Genomic DNA, 14504 nt, shown 5'->3' with positions numbered 1-14504 from the left:
TCCTTTTTTTAGTTGGCGCATGTTTTCAGGTTTCTTGTTTGGCATAGTAATGGCGGGCGTACTTTGTGTATTTTTTATGAAATTTGTAAATATATTTCTGTGGTATTTTTGACTAGCAGCGAGCGGCAGGGCCTGGTAAAAACGAAATATTTTCCTAAAAATTAAAGATGAACGTTTGTAAATGCAAAATACACATGAAATTAAAATTAGCGCATTTTACCATATTTGCATAATTTGCACCTGTTGAAGTCAGGGGGGTTGAAATTTTTTAGGGGGGTATAGATGCTTATATCAAATTTATTAAATAAAGAACTCTTGAAGCCATCTTCATTCCTGAACCTCTATCTTCGTTTTCGTTTCTAAAAGAGCTAAAATGTCTGTTCAGTGGACCTTGGCTGCCGGTTTTCTTTACTTGGAAATGGCGTTATTGCTGTTGATGTGTTTACCAATAGTATCTTCTTCAAGGTAGCCGAGAGAATTTGTTTAATTGTGAAGCTTGCCTTCTATTGAAATGCAGACTTCAAGCACATTGTTATTTTCTAATGTTACAGATGGAGCCGCATTTTCGAGTCTCACTTTTTATCGGCAATTCTTGCTTATGGACATTTGTATTTTACTGTGTTTGTCGTAATGTTGTCAATTCTTTTTCTTGGTAAGTCGAATTTTGAAAAGTATATTTGTCCTCATACACAATTATATAAATGTGTTAGTGATCTAGGCAACTTCTATTGTACGAATCAATGCCTTCAATATTGTTTTCAACGCTATTGAAACTTTGTTGAACTTCTTTATTGTCTGTCTGTTGTCATAATCAGCTAGCAGTCAATCTTAAGCCATTTTCACTTTAAAAGTAAAACTTATTTTCGTTTCTTTTATGTTTTCTTGTGGTAAATTATATTATAACTAACTTCCTTACAACTGTGATTATTTATATGCTTGGCTCTCCCCCTCTGTGCTTTCAAAAGGAATCATTTCAGGCACAACTGGATACATAATTTACACACACACCCAAATTAAAATTCTAGTTTTTCCTTACTTATTTTTTTATGTCACTGCCAGAGTTTTTGTTTTGTACCTTAACTTTTGCTGAACACATGAAGCTTCCATCTGCAGTTGCTGTGTGCAGCGCTATATGTTGCTGTAGTTATAAATTTTTCAATTGTTTCTTTTAGATTCATTACGAGAATCTTATAAATTTCGTGATAATGATTGGGTCAAGGCTGATCCAACTGTAAATCTTCGCACGTCTAATGAATTCAAGATGAGATTGTTTCGAGCCCAGCGCAACATGTATATAACTGCGTTTGCCCTCTTCTTACTTTTGTAAGTATTTGAAAATAGTAAATATATGAGAAGATATGTTTGTTCAATCAACCATATTTACATTATTACTAAGAAGACAATGTCTAAACAAAAAAATTTAAGAATTTAGTTGTGAAAATATGATAGGAAAAATTCTGGTGATATTTTGAATCTATTTGTAACATTAGAATGAGTCGAAATGTCATCAAAACTTTTGTATTCATTGTGGTTGTCTTTTTTAACAAGTGAAATTTGTTGAAGGATTTTGAAAGGTTGCATTTTTATCAACAAATAAACTTACCATAATGCTTTTCAATCCAAATTTATATGTTTGTTGATGTCCACTTGCAAAACGTGTGCATTTCGGGATAGATAGAACATACTTTACTCTTATTTTTGGATTATAGTGGTAGGATCTTGGGTTGTAGAGGTAGGATCTTCAATCAAAGAGATAGGATCTAGGTTAAAAGAGATAAGATGTTGTTATAAAGTCTAGGTTAAACAGACAGGATGTTGTTATAAATAGAGTCTAGGTTAAACAGACAGGATGTTGTTATAAATAGAGTCTAGGTTAAACAGACAGGATGTTGTTATAAATAGAGTCTAGGTTAAACAGACAGGATGTTGTTATAAATAGAGTCTAGGTTAAACAGACAGGATGTTGTTATAAATAGAGTCTAGGTTAAACAGACAGGATGTTGTTATAAATAGAGTCTAGGTTAAACAGACGGGATGTTGTTATAAATAGAATCTACAGTTAAACAGACAGGATTTTAACTTTAACAGATATAATCTTGACTTTAAAAGATGAGATTTTAAAAATTTCAACCCTTCTACCACCACATTGTATCTGTAGTTAAAATACCAAACACAGCATTAATGATTTTTTTCAGTGTTTTACGGCAAATAGCAAGGCTTCACAAGCAACTTGCCACAGCCTTGGCAAGCAGCGAGGCAGCTGTGAAACAAGCCAAGGGTGTCAGTGATCATTGTGAACAACTGATGGAAGAAATTGAAGATCTCAAGGTATAATCCTTGATAAAAGGGGAAAATAATGTACACTATTTTTTCCATTGCTATGTAATTGAGAAATGCTAGTATTTTTTTTAGAAATTAAAGGGCATCAAGGAGGAAAAAAGCTCAAAAAAAGTTGAGGATGGTATTGAAGATATATTGGAGAAAAAGAACGAACTACTTGCTCAGCAGGAAGAAGGTGTTGTAAATAACGATTATGGCTGATGTCACTCAATCTTCAGTTATTGTTTGCAATCACCGAGATTTACAGATTTTGATCTTGGACAATTTGACATGTAATGATTTGTTTTTGTTTTTAGAATTGCATAGCACTCGCAAAGATCTTGAACAAATGAAGAAACAAGCAGAAGGAGTAAGCAAGGAATATGATCGCTTGTTGGCTGAACATGGCAAACTTCAGGTTATATTTATTTTACTGCCTGTTTAGATGAAGCGTGTCTCTTTTCTCTATATTTTAAAAAGAAGACTCAGTCAACCCTCTGTCAACAATTAGACAGGAAAAGATTAATAATTGGGCAGCTTGTATTCATATATAAAAATATGTACTCACAATTGATTCCAAGGAGACGTCTTGTGAGAACTTGTGGTCAGGTGCAGGCTCTCAACCTATGGTCTCGGGCTTGCACTGATCTGCTATTGAGCTCACCCGAGGTCTTGTCCATTTTCATAAGCTTGTAAAGGCTTATAACTTGACCAATGCTAGCTCTGTTTCTGTTTTATAGTTAGCCTAGATTTGAACATGCTGATAAAAATTCAGACACACTCTGAAATTTCAGTATAATATGTTGCTAGTTTAGCAGAAATCTGAGAAATGGATTTGGAACTGGCAGTCTTTAAATGTTTGCTGAAGGACTTTCGAGGCTATTTTGACTACAAGATGTTTATCGTAATGTGGGATTCTTATATTCCTTGATGACTGAAGGAAGGCTAAACTTACCTCATTTTTATGGATTGGGAGAAGGGTAGATGTATGGATAAAATTACATCCACACTCTTCTCCTGTTAAAGTTGCAAAACAACTATGCTTGGGCACATCCTTTGAATTCTTTTGACTGGGACATTTTGTGAATTTTTTTGTTTGTTTTTTTTCTTCAAGAATGAGATTCATAACAAAACGCAACAAGATAAAAAAGATGAATAAAACTAAAGGATCTTTTTTCGAAAAATTGTAAGTGGACTTTATCCGATATAATTTACTTGTGAATACAAGATAGACGTTTGAATATCCAAACTTCTGTTAGTTGCATCTGAATTTCTGTTGCATGCTAGCCATGAATCTTTGCATGTTACTTCTGAATTTATATATTACTAATGAATGGTAAATGTTACATGTTACCAGTAAAGGTTGCATGTTACTAGTGAAGGCTACATGTTACCACTTAAGGTTACATGTTACTAATAAAGGTTGTATGTTACTAGTAAAGGTTACATGTTACCACTAAAGGTTACATGTTACTAATAAAGGTTGTATGTTACTAGTAAAGGTTACATGTTACCACTAAAAGTTGCATGTTATTTCCTAAAAGTTACACTTTGCTACAAATTACTATAAAATGTTTCGTGTTACCAGCATAGGCTATATCATGTTACCTCCCGTTCTTACAAGGTTACAAGCTGTTATCAAATGCTTTGATTATATTCACGGCTATCTTCGGCCGTAGTGTTTTCCGGCATCATAAGATTCACAAATTTATTGCGTGAAACTGTGCGTAAATCTCTCAACAATTAATGCAAATACTTTAAAACGGAAAATCAAGCGCGCGATGTTTGTTTTGTGCAAAATACACCGAGGTCAGCGGTTGCCATGTGTAAATTTAATACTTAAATTGATACTTAAAATTTTTTTTCCTCAAAATATTTTTTACGGTTGCTGTTTTGCACTGCGTTTGAGAAGCTTGCAAAAATTTATCCGACACAGCTTCACTTTGAGAGTATGAGCTCGCACCCTCGAAAGAAACAACAAAGCTCAAAATATTTTAGCACTGCAAGCTCCGCTTCCATTGGAAATGTTCAACACTATCGTTCTCGTTGAAATTCCGTGTTCTGGCGTAGAATACAACATATCGAGAAACTAGATTTGCCGTACATGTATAAAGTATAGTTCAGTGCTTATTATCTATTGCAAAATTAAAGTAAATGGTTTGAACCCGGGAGTATCGTTACATGTTTGTAAATGTAGATCGTCCAGGTTGGTATAGTCCTGAGAAGGACTGTTTTTGTTGTTGTTGACTAACGTTTTGACAACCTTAGCGGTAGTCATCTTCATTTTGACTCTGAAGATGACTACCGCTAAGGTTATCAACATTAACAACAGTCCTTCTCAGAACTCTCTTCCTGACGATCTGATACAAACATCTATTGCAAAATTGGTAAAAAGAAAATCTTTCTAATGTGTTAAATGAATTATTAATTTGACTAATGTTCATGAGCGCTCTGTCAAATTGACCATAAATTAAATATGTATACATGTTTCCTCTATTCTTGTGCATTCTTCTCTTTCTTCTCTGTCTCATCTTTCCGTTCTCCATTCTCTCCATCCGTTCCATTTCATCCACTTTCCATTCCCTCCATCGTTCCATTCCATTCCTCCTCACCACTCCCGTTCCTCTCATCTTCTCCCGTCTCACTTTGTTCCACTCGTGTTCCACCAGTCTACTTTAGTTTCGTCCACATTACGCTAAGTCGTTCCCTCATCTCCTCCCGTCTCCATCGTTCCCATTCCATTCCATCTTCCTCCATTCCATTCCATCCAGTCATTCTCCATCTTCCTCCATCTTCCATTCCGTTCCATCCACTGTCATTCCATCTTCTCCATCTCATCGTTCCCCCTCTGTTCCTCGTGTCTACTTTAGTTTTGTCACACTACGCTTAGTCGTTCCTCTCATCTTCTCCCGTCTCCTATCGTTCCCACTCGTGTTCACCGGTCTACTTTAGTTTCGTCACACTACGCTTAGTCGTTCCCTCTCATCTTCTCCCGTCTCCTATCGTTCCCACTCGTGTTCACCGGTCTACTTTAGTTTTGTCACACTACGCTAGGAGGGGGGGCTGATTACGCAAACCCGCCTCAGTGAGGCGTTAAATGATTTTGGTAAGTGGAAACGATTCAATACTTATCATCAGATAAATCTTCTCGAGCAATTTTACAATATTCTGTTTTAAATGTAGGTACGATCTTCGCAATATTCTGTTTTAATAACCACGCAAAACATTTGAAATTACAACAACTAATTTTGCCTAATTTGAAAATTACACCAGCAATGACTAGTGGCGCTTAACAAACAGTTGTTACTTTTCACTTTGAAGTTTTGGCCCCTTTCAATCCCTCGAAATCATTTCACGCCTCACTGAATCCCGGGTGATCATGTAAACACCCCTAAGTTAGTTCTCTTACAAAATATGCAAAATATAACGCGTATGCATTTCTTGCGATGCAAACATGTTATGGAAGAGTTTACCTTCACTGCGTTATTTGCGAGATTTTTGCATTCACCAGAGGATTAATATTTTCTCGTTGAAAATATACGAAAATAGTACTTCCGCGACGTCATTCCCAACGCTAACTCCGCCTTATTTACGTACAAACATCAATGTGTAGATATTCTTTTCGAAAATTGACCCTCTTAATTTTATCTCTTTGCAATTAGCTGCTTTCAGGCGTAGAATCTGTCCAGCAAGATAACGCAAATAATAGGAAATGCTTTTTACGTATGTAATATAGTTCTCTTTGGTTGGGCAAACCTTGTTGGTTGTCACCGTAATCAAATAAACACGTGGTAAACATTCATAAGATTCATTCAACTTTACAAGTGGTAAACAAGGCATTTAAGCTGCATGTCAAGTTAGCATTGGCTGGTGGTAATATCTACGACTGTTTTTTTTTATAAATGACACGAGATTACCATGAATTTACTATTGAATTTTTTCTTACTTTCTATATCAACAGACATGTTAATAAATGATTGATTTCTCACCAACACACACGTAGCAAAAAAAGGCGGTAACAGGCCTCCTTAGTAACATCGCGTGCACATTATAATCATGAAGCCATTATACATTGTATTGTCGGTTGTTATTCTCAAAATGATTACATTTGAACAAAAAAAGTTACATATGCTTAATAAGCTTTGGTGTAAGGTGTTTAATCAACTAAAAAGTTACACAGTGCTAATTGTTCAATGAAGATTAGCTATTTTTTTATTTTCCTCTTTATATTTTGGCATTTTTATCGAATTTGTTACCGGATTACATGTTTTATCGCTGTTCATGTACAACAACAACCTGTATAGAAATACTCCACTTATAAAGAAACTCTGATACAACCCAACACATGTACATAGGTTTTTTATGCCAAACAACCAAAAAACAACGAGAGAAAACTAGATTTGGTTTAAGTACTTAAAATCACGAAACTTTAAAACGCTTTGTACTCCGTAATCAATTCAATTAGTGAGCAGCTTTATGTAATTGACAAGATAAAGTTCAGTCGCGTCGCTTAAGTACCGTGAATGCGTGGTTTCATAAAATGCTTCGATCTATGCGTAAACAAGAAAAAATGTTTGAAATATGACCACGACTTTGGCTTTTAGTTGTAACATGTAATTATACAATTTTTGTAGTAATTATACATTTGTTATTGTTGGCCGCCCTCCATGCATGGAGTCCCGTAGTTGACATTTGTTTAAGCACTGTCCCTATTTAATTTGTGGCCAGTGGCCCATCTCCAAATATAGCGAAATCTCATCCTCATGCATATCCTGTCGTCTATTTTTAAAGTAAATATTTTGCAAGTTTTAACATTCTTCTCGTCGTTAGTTCCCTGTAAAATGTGAATAGTTTCCTTCGGTCCTCGGTCCTCACAAAAAAAGCCAGAAGGAAAATCCTCTTGAAAATCACCTTGAAAAAACCCGGATAAATCCCACGCACGCGACCAAATATTTTTCACGATATTAAGATGTTTATTGTTAAAATATTGCGTCTTCGCAATATTTTAACAACAAGATGTTTGTTTTGGTGGAATAGGCTTACGTGCACATTGGTATGTTTTCACAGTACTTGGTTGATGTACTTGTTTTTGATTGCACTTCAAGTGTGCGAATGTTTTTTACGTGATTGTGTTGTGTCAAGGTTTGACGAATGCATTCAACAAAAATGTTTGAGTGTTTTTTCAATTTCATAGTAATTTCTCATAATTTTTTTGATGTTCTAGCAAAAAAATACATGTAAAAAATTATCAATAAGTACAATAACTTCAAGTGACTCGACTTCTTCGAGGCACTATTGAAGTCTTGGTCGACTAAATATGCAATACTTGGTGTAATAATATACATTGTGAAACCTTTCGACGTTTTTCGATGTGAACTTCTACGATGTCAAATTAAATTATACAATCACGTGGTAGAATAGTACTGCATGGCAAATGTTTATCGAACGCAGTTGGATGATTAGCGCGGTCGTTATCAACAATTTGAAACGTCTCTCTCGCTGTTCTTCCTTTCGAATAAGATAAGGTTCGTTGCATATGGTTTATATCAATCCTACTCCTCAAGGATTACGTCCAAAGATAACTTAACATCGTCATTATGTGTCAAACGTTTTCCTCTGATGCATTGTAAAGCTTGTAGCCAAACAGTCGTGTCGTCTGCTTGCGTTCTGGAACGTGCGCACGATTCCTTGGCAAGAAAATTAAATCACAGCGTACAAAATTGATCACAGCGTACAAAATTGATCACATCGTACTTTCAACATTCTTCACAGTATTTCATTTGTGAATTGAATGCGCAACTGTTAACAGTGGAAATTATTCGAGAAGCTATCAGTTACAAATTTCGTCTGATATTAATTTGGAAGATTTATTTTCGTTATATTAACGATACGTTGCTTCGAATTTGGCAACGATGATTTGAAATCAACGTTCGACTACGAACTTGCGAAACTGGAGGAATTGGAATTGTGATTTTCTCTTCGACATCATCCTTCAAAATAATTTCTTTTTAATGACGGACAGATGTTGCATATTTGAGTTGCTCCATTAATATTTTAAAACTGCAGTGGCTTTGCTTGCAAGTTTAATGAGAGGATAAAGTTTAAACAGTTGTCAACTTTTTATTTTATCGTGCGTTTTGATCAAATATCAAATTGAAGAATCACGAAGAAAATATTCACATATAGAGTTGCCTTCAAAACGTTTGGTGATTGATCGTCATCTGCAATCAACTCTTCGAGGAGTCAAACATGGTTTCATCGTTATACAACGCTACCATGTTGCTCTCACTAAACGATTCTGCTCCCATTACATCCAACTCAAGCGTCAACCATACTGCGCGTTTTGATCCATACTACGATACGTTCCTAATCCTTTTAGCCTTGTTGATTATCGCCATTAACGGCTTAGTCATTTGTTTGTTTATGTGGAAACCATTTTTAAAGGAGATCACGAACTATTTCCTTGTTAGCCTGGCTGTAAGCGATGGTTTAACTGGACTTCTTGTCATACCAATATATTTTTCGTGCTCATTAAGTGGTTATCGAGTTCAAGTTTGCTTCAGTTTCGACATGATTCATCGAATGACTGCATTCTCAACTGTGTACCATCTCTTACTCATCACTTGTGACCGTTACGTTGCCATCACTCGTCCATTCCGTCACAGCAGCACGTTCACAGCGCGTGTTGCATACATTTCGATTGTATGTGTGTGGAGTGTTTCCATGTTTTTACCTCTTGTTCAACTCACGTGGTATGATACGTCCAATCTGAGGCTGGCAAATTCACGTATACGACAGTACGAGTTGCGCTACAACATCACTTGTGCAGTCGTCGCCTTTCTTTTACCCGTCACTATTATGATCATCGCGTACGCCGAAATGCTGCGTATCGTTGTGAGACATGCGCGCGCGATTGAAGCAACGTCACGTGAACGGCAGGCTCTGAGCAAAGAAAAGCGTGCTATGGCGATCTTTGCCACAATGTTGTTTGCCTACGTCTTCTGTTGGTTCTCCTTTTTCTTCATGTCTCTAGCATCGGATCTTCCTGGTGTATTGCGTGTACCCGAAGTCGTCGCTTCCATTCTGTTCTTCTTTCGTTTTTGTACATCTATCATAAATCCCATCATTTATATATTTTGTAAAACGGATTTCAAGAGAGCCCTTCGTGAGGTGATTGTACAGTACCAATGTCGGGCAATAGTGTCGGGATTTCTTCTCCAGAATTACTCTGTATCAAACAACGAAGACGATGATAGCTCACCGCGTGGAACCCAAAGGACACACACGTCGAGAGCGCGTTAGATCTCTTGCGTAATAAATGCGCTCAATTTTCCGAAGGACAATTTTTTTAATGATGGTGATTATTTGCCAGTTGACTTTACGAGTGAACATATCCTGTGTGTGAAATGGTTGGTGGCTTGATGAAATTGAAATTTTCAACCTGTTTTTGTGTTATCGCCAATGTATCACTGGAGAAACTTGTACCGAGTCATTAAATTGATGCTTGATGTTAAGCAAAAGGGAACGAGCTCAGTTTACCTATCGTTGTATATGTTGCTGTTATTTTACTATACATTCCATTTTATTTTTCACAATTTCCTTGCCGCATGTTGACGTTTTCAAGAAATACGAGATAACAATTGAATCACTTGGAATAAAGTAAGAAAAAGTCTATTCAAGAAATGAAGTAGTCGACCTTTCTCTGCTGCTGTTTTGAAAACATTATCCAACAACGACAGGCGTATTTCATTCATGTTTTGTTTAGAAAGTTATTTTCTATTCATTGTAAGATATCATCAATTATCGCTATTTTTTGTTATTTAAATTATCGTAGTATAGAAAGTTAAGCATCTTTATATATAAACTTAGCAATCATTTATCTAGTATGAACTCTTATTTATTCTCCAAAATTCTCTGCTTTTGAACGAGGCGAAATCCTTTTACCCGAAAGCAATTAGAAAAAATCCCAAATACCTTAACAGCATTCCCCTATCGTATTATTTACATAACTTTGTACATATGTTAACAATTTATAGACTCATTAACATAATTTGCGCGCATTCCCACAGGTGCGTGCCAGGCAAATTATAAATTACAATCTTATAAATTACAATATAGAAAAACCAACACCGACGGTGTTTCGTTTCTTTTGCCAAATACGCTTATTGACCTCGCGTGTGCGCTGATGCCTGCTTAAAATATCTTTAAAATCTACTTGACATGAAGGCAATAAGTGATTGTTCAAACTAATTACTATGTTATGATAGTAGAATAATATATATATGTCAATCACGCCCGTACACTGATGTATGCCATGATCTTTATCACCTGGAATTCTGCGTTATTATTAGATGACCATTACTAAATTCGGTATGAATGTTTCGAGATAAAATTCCATTTGTATTTGGGATATGTCTGTGTTTTCTCAACACTGTTACACAAAGTGGAGCTATTGTTTGCACTTGCTTCATCGATTTGAGTTTTTGCAATACGCCCGTGGATTGTTGTGATTGAGCACAAGATAAAACCATTGCCATATTTGCTATATTTTATAGCCAACCGTACGTTATTTGTGTCCAGTTCGTGTGCGCGATTTTTCTTACCTCCGGGCTCTTACGATCTGAGCTAATTATGGCTCCTGTTTATTATTTGCTGCGTTGTTCAGTTGCTATAAGAAACAAGATGCTCATCGTTGGTGACTGTTTTTCTCAAAACGGCCTCAGGGCAAATAAGAACACGTGTTGAGCAATAAATATAATTGTTATCAGCGCAGTAGTCTTGCCAGCCCGTAACTTTAACACTGCAGTCACTTATACTGAAGTAAAATTAACATAGCTGGACTAAATAAGCGGGCTGGCTACAACCATTGTGTATTGACCAATGGTATGGACGGTGCTGAATTTTACACGGTCTAATAATAGCAAGGACTGTTGTTGATATTTGTTGAATTTTCTGGCAAAGATTTCACAATGAAATTTAATTTTTATGGGTTCGCGCCCCACTTATTCGCATTAAGAAATTATTTATAAATTGAACTCCGTCAATAGTCATTTCTATAAGCCAGGTTTAAAATATATATATAATATAATTAGCAGTCTATAGGAATGTCTGTTTTTCTAATTATTTTATTTGCACTAAAAGTAAATACGTTGTCATAAATGTCGTGCATATACGCACGTACAACAGTGCAATAAATTAATGGGTTATTTGAGTGAGTCTTCTTTAATGAATGACTCTCTTGCTTATCAGTGAAATGTGATTTTGATTTTGCATAACTAGGTACCAATACGCTGTGTGCAAATACTTAATTTTTTAGTGTTTATTTCATAAAAATTTCATCTTTTGTGAAGTATGTTTAACATGTGAATGAAATCATTTAAAACGTAAAATGCATGTGTGCGAGATACTCGTGCAATTCACACTCGTCCCATTCTCCTGTGAACTAAACACGAGACTCGTCCGGTCTGCGTTTTTCGTCAGTTTGGCTTGTGTTGCATCATCTTGCGATAAATGGACTGGTAACGAGTCTTCACTTCTAGAGAAACACCCTCTTCGTTTAAGGTAACATACCGCTACCAAAATGGAAATAATGACAGCGACCACAATAATGGGAATGAATATTATCCAAAGTAGGGTTTTCATGGAAATCGAGGTCGATTTTTTCTTTCCTTCACCTGTCACAGTTCTGACATCCGTTAACCCCATTGTTTGGACGTTACTAAAAATGTTTGAGTTTGTAATGTTAGCTGAAGTCGAGCAGCGGCCAGCTTAAAAAGAGTTGTCAATTCTGTACATGTAAAGCCTGATCCTGACTTGAAACGTATACATAGCACAGACGTCCTCACTTTCAATAAACGGCAATAACTACAAGAAGAACGGAGAGTTTGGATAATCTTGTGCTTTTGCTATGTTTATGTCACAAGCGAGAATCAGGCTTGGCACCGTTCAGGAGAAGACAACACGAAAGTTTTGTCCAACACGACAACACAGACGGAGGTTAGATAAAGCATTAACTAGAAAATGTTTCATCAAAGTTAATATCTTTAAGATATTCGGTTTGCAACTTCTTTTTTTGTGATCGAAATCTTATTATTCCGTTGCACCATAAAGCATATGATCTCTTCAGAGCTACTTTGTTGTGTATAAAAATCACTGTGATAAAAATACATTAAAATTTACCGTTAAACTCTCCTGTGACTTTTACAAGTAAGCATGACGTCACACCAACATAGCTGTCTTCGTCATCGTCACTTTTTCTGCATGTGATTTGAAACTTGAGAATTTTCCCTTCTATTTCGTGCCTAATGTTTTCAGACAGGTGCTGTAAAAATGAAATTGACTTATTGCACTGCTTGAAGTGGTGACATGCCGATAATTTTCTAACGAATCAAACAGATAGTTATATGTACTGCTCTTTGGTAAATGGATTATGCAACTCTCATTATTTCTTTTTTTAATAAAAAGCGAAGATATCTTGATATGAATAATGCGTTTGTACATCATCACAAGAGCATTAGTTTCAAGTTGAGACATAGCGATAAAAGTGACAGATTTTATCAACTACGATATTTCTCCTTCTGACAGCAACATTTAGCAAAAAAATTTTCGCTTTTGTTTCTTAATTACAACTTGACTTTGTCATGTCGTATGGCATTCTGACAGTAGGAAGTTTTTTTTAATGTCCTCACAGGTGATTATGGCGCTAACTGCCGACTATGATCCGACTGTGTGAGAGAACTAGATTGTTGTTTACTTACCCAGGAGAAATGCCATCTCTTATTCAACTTGAACGTAACTGGCTTTGAGTGGTTAAAAAAGTAATCTGTTGCCTCGATCCAACTTAAATTTTTGTCGGAGTAACTCAACGACGTCGCTGAACATGTATTGTACTCTTGAGTCGACACGTTGAAACCTGTTGTGATCCCATGAGCATGCCTGTTGTCTATTGTTATCAATGTGTCATCCACAGCATCCCAACTCCATCCTTTGCTCCAATTTAGCGAACCAGTCTTAAACTGACAATCTGAATAATTGAAAACAAAGCGAAGTCTAATATTGTAAATTTTTTTAATGTATCAAATGTCTTTTATAGCGACTTTTGCACACGCATTGCATATCCTGAGCATAAAATGTCTCTAAATGACGTTTATGTCTCCTTGGTGATCTATTCATGATGAATCATGCAAAATCTAAACGACACATGATTTTTAAAAAGTTGCAATTTTTTATGCGCGCCCTACAAACTTCGCTCACCTTGTTTTAATCTTCTGTTAAGTACACAACTCTTGGATTTGTTATAAAATGTTGAACTGAGTTCGTTGCATTTACAGCGGATAGTAAACTCTCGCTGGCCATTTGTTCCACTCCCTTCCCTGGGGTCGTCACACTTCGCTGAGTCAATTTGAATGTTGTCCAATGCAACTGTTGTATCTGACAGACCATAAACGATTATATTATCCCGTTGCAGTCTTCGAATGTGTATTTTCCATTGAAATAGGTCCCACACTGTCGCTTTGTTAGGGACGCCCGTAGAAAATGCGGCTACTGTTGTTGACTGAATTGAAAATATTACAGCAAAGAAGACAATGCAAACTAAACTCATCTTTCGAACATTTATGTCGGGTTGTCGTCAATGATCATTCGAAACTTTTTCCTCCTTGAGTTTTCGGTCTTTACATATAAAGGTAATGGATAGAAACGTCAAAAAACAGTTTTATAATTTATTAAAAAAAATTACTATTTCAATGTGATGCATCGCATCGTTTTACCACTTGAAAATTTAGCATAATTTTTTGTCAACGTCATGTGTCTTGCCAAAAGATTTTTATGGTGTTTTTTTACCTGTTCTGTATTGCTTGTTTTGAAAATTCGCAGTCTTTTTCTTGGATATTCGATTCTTTAAAACACACAAGTTGTGAGAGAGTTTCAATATTTCTGCATTTCATACGATTGTCATATGATATGCCAACAGCAAACAAAAAAGGATTGAATTTCGACACCTTTTTCAACAACACTGTGCACCTGCCACATATTTTAGCTCATAATTGCTGTCCCATGCCGAATTGTGTTTTTGTGATGTTTTTGATATTAATGCCAATCATACGATAAATAGAAGAATTTAAGATTGTAGTATAAAGCAAATTCTGAAAAAGCAAGACATCTTGAGATTGCAAAATATGCATCAA

General features: G+C 35.8%; 3 protein-coding genes across 3 annotated transcripts; 2 read left to right on the top strand and 1 right to left on the bottom strand.

The window, feature by feature from the left end:
- Positions 1–310: 310 nt before the first annotated feature.
- On the top strand, positions 311–3841 carry LOC124434943 (B-cell receptor-associated protein 31-like). Its single transcript, XM_046984895.1, has 7 exons — positions 311–465; positions 552–652; positions 1173–1323; positions 2196–2328; positions 2413–2515; positions 2637–2737; positions 3434–3841. The coding sequence occupies exons 1-7, from the start codon at positions 374–376 to the stop codon at positions 3476–3478; spliced, it is 726 nt and encodes a 241-aa protein (XP_046840851.1). The 5' UTR covers positions 311–373; the 3' UTR covers positions 3479–3841.
- A 1347-nt stretch (positions 3842–5188) lies between these two features.
- On the top strand, positions 5189–10446 carry LOC124434399 (histamine H2 receptor-like). Its single transcript, XM_046984291.1, has one exon. It carries the CDS (start codon positions 8569–8571, stop codon positions 9619–9621), a length of 1053 nt encoding a protein of 350 aa, XP_046840247.1. The 5' UTR covers positions 5189–8568; the 3' UTR covers positions 9622–10446.
- Positions 10447–11281: 835 nt separating this feature from the next.
- On the bottom strand, positions 11282–14280 carry LOC124434400. Its single transcript, XM_046984292.1, has 5 exons — positions 14161–14280; positions 13573–13989; positions 13077–13342; positions 12499–12640; positions 11282–12037 (listed from the first exon to the last, which is right to left on the bottom strand). The coding sequence occupies exons 2-5, from the start codon at positions 13919–13921 to the stop codon at positions 12015–12017; spliced, it is 780 nt and encodes a 259-aa protein (XP_046840248.1). The 5' UTR covers positions 13922–13989; positions 14161–14280; the 3' UTR covers positions 11282–12014.
- Between the last annotated feature and the right edge of the window lie 224 nt (positions 14281–14504).

This window comes from Xenia sp. Carnegie-2017, unplaced genomic scaffold (assembly GCF_021976095.1).
Source record: "Xenia sp. Carnegie-2017 unplaced genomic scaffold, XeniaSp_v1 HiC_scaffold_14, whole genome shotgun sequence".
NCBI classification, from domain to species: Eukaryota; Metazoa; Cnidaria; class Anthozoa; order Malacalcyonacea; family Xeniidae; genus Xenia; species Xenia sp. Carnegie-2017.
The sequence above is the reverse complement of the archived record's forward strand: the minus strand, read 5'-3'. Positions and strand labels throughout refer to the sequence as shown.

What these genes read in the sequence shown, in the direction of transcription:
- LOC124434400 (XM_046984292.1), bottom strand. Translation starts at nt 13,921, where the DNA reads ATGAGTTTAGTTTGCATTGTCTTCTTTGCTGTAATATTTTCAATTCAG. An exon ending in AGAGATGGCATTTCTCCTGG is followed by an intron (nt 12,641 to 13,076) that starts GTAAGTAAACAA and finishes TCATTTTTACAG; the next exon opens with CACCTGTCTGAAAACATTAG. An exon ending in AGTCACAGGAGAGTTTAACG is followed by an intron (nt 12,038 to 12,498) that starts GTAAATTTTAAT and finishes AAACATTTTTAG; the next exon opens with TAACGTCCAAACAATGGGGT.
- LOC124434943 (XM_046984895.1), top strand. Translation starts at nt 374, where the DNA reads ATGTCTGTTCAGTGGACCTTGGCTGCCGGTTTTCTTTACTTGGAAATG. An exon ending in AAGAAATTGAAGATCTCAAG is followed by an intron (nt 2,329 to 2,412) that starts GTATAATCCTTG and finishes TATTTTTTTTAG; the next exon opens with AAATTAAAGGGCATCAAGGA. An exon ending in CTGAACATGGCAAACTTCAG is followed by an intron (nt 2,738 to 3,433) that starts GTTATATTTATT and finishes TTTTTCTTCAAG; the next exon opens with AATGAGATTCATAACAAAAC.
- LOC124434399 (XM_046984291.1), top strand. Translation starts at nt 8,569, where the DNA reads ATGGTTTCATCGTTATACAACGCTACCATGTTGCTCTCACTAAACGAT.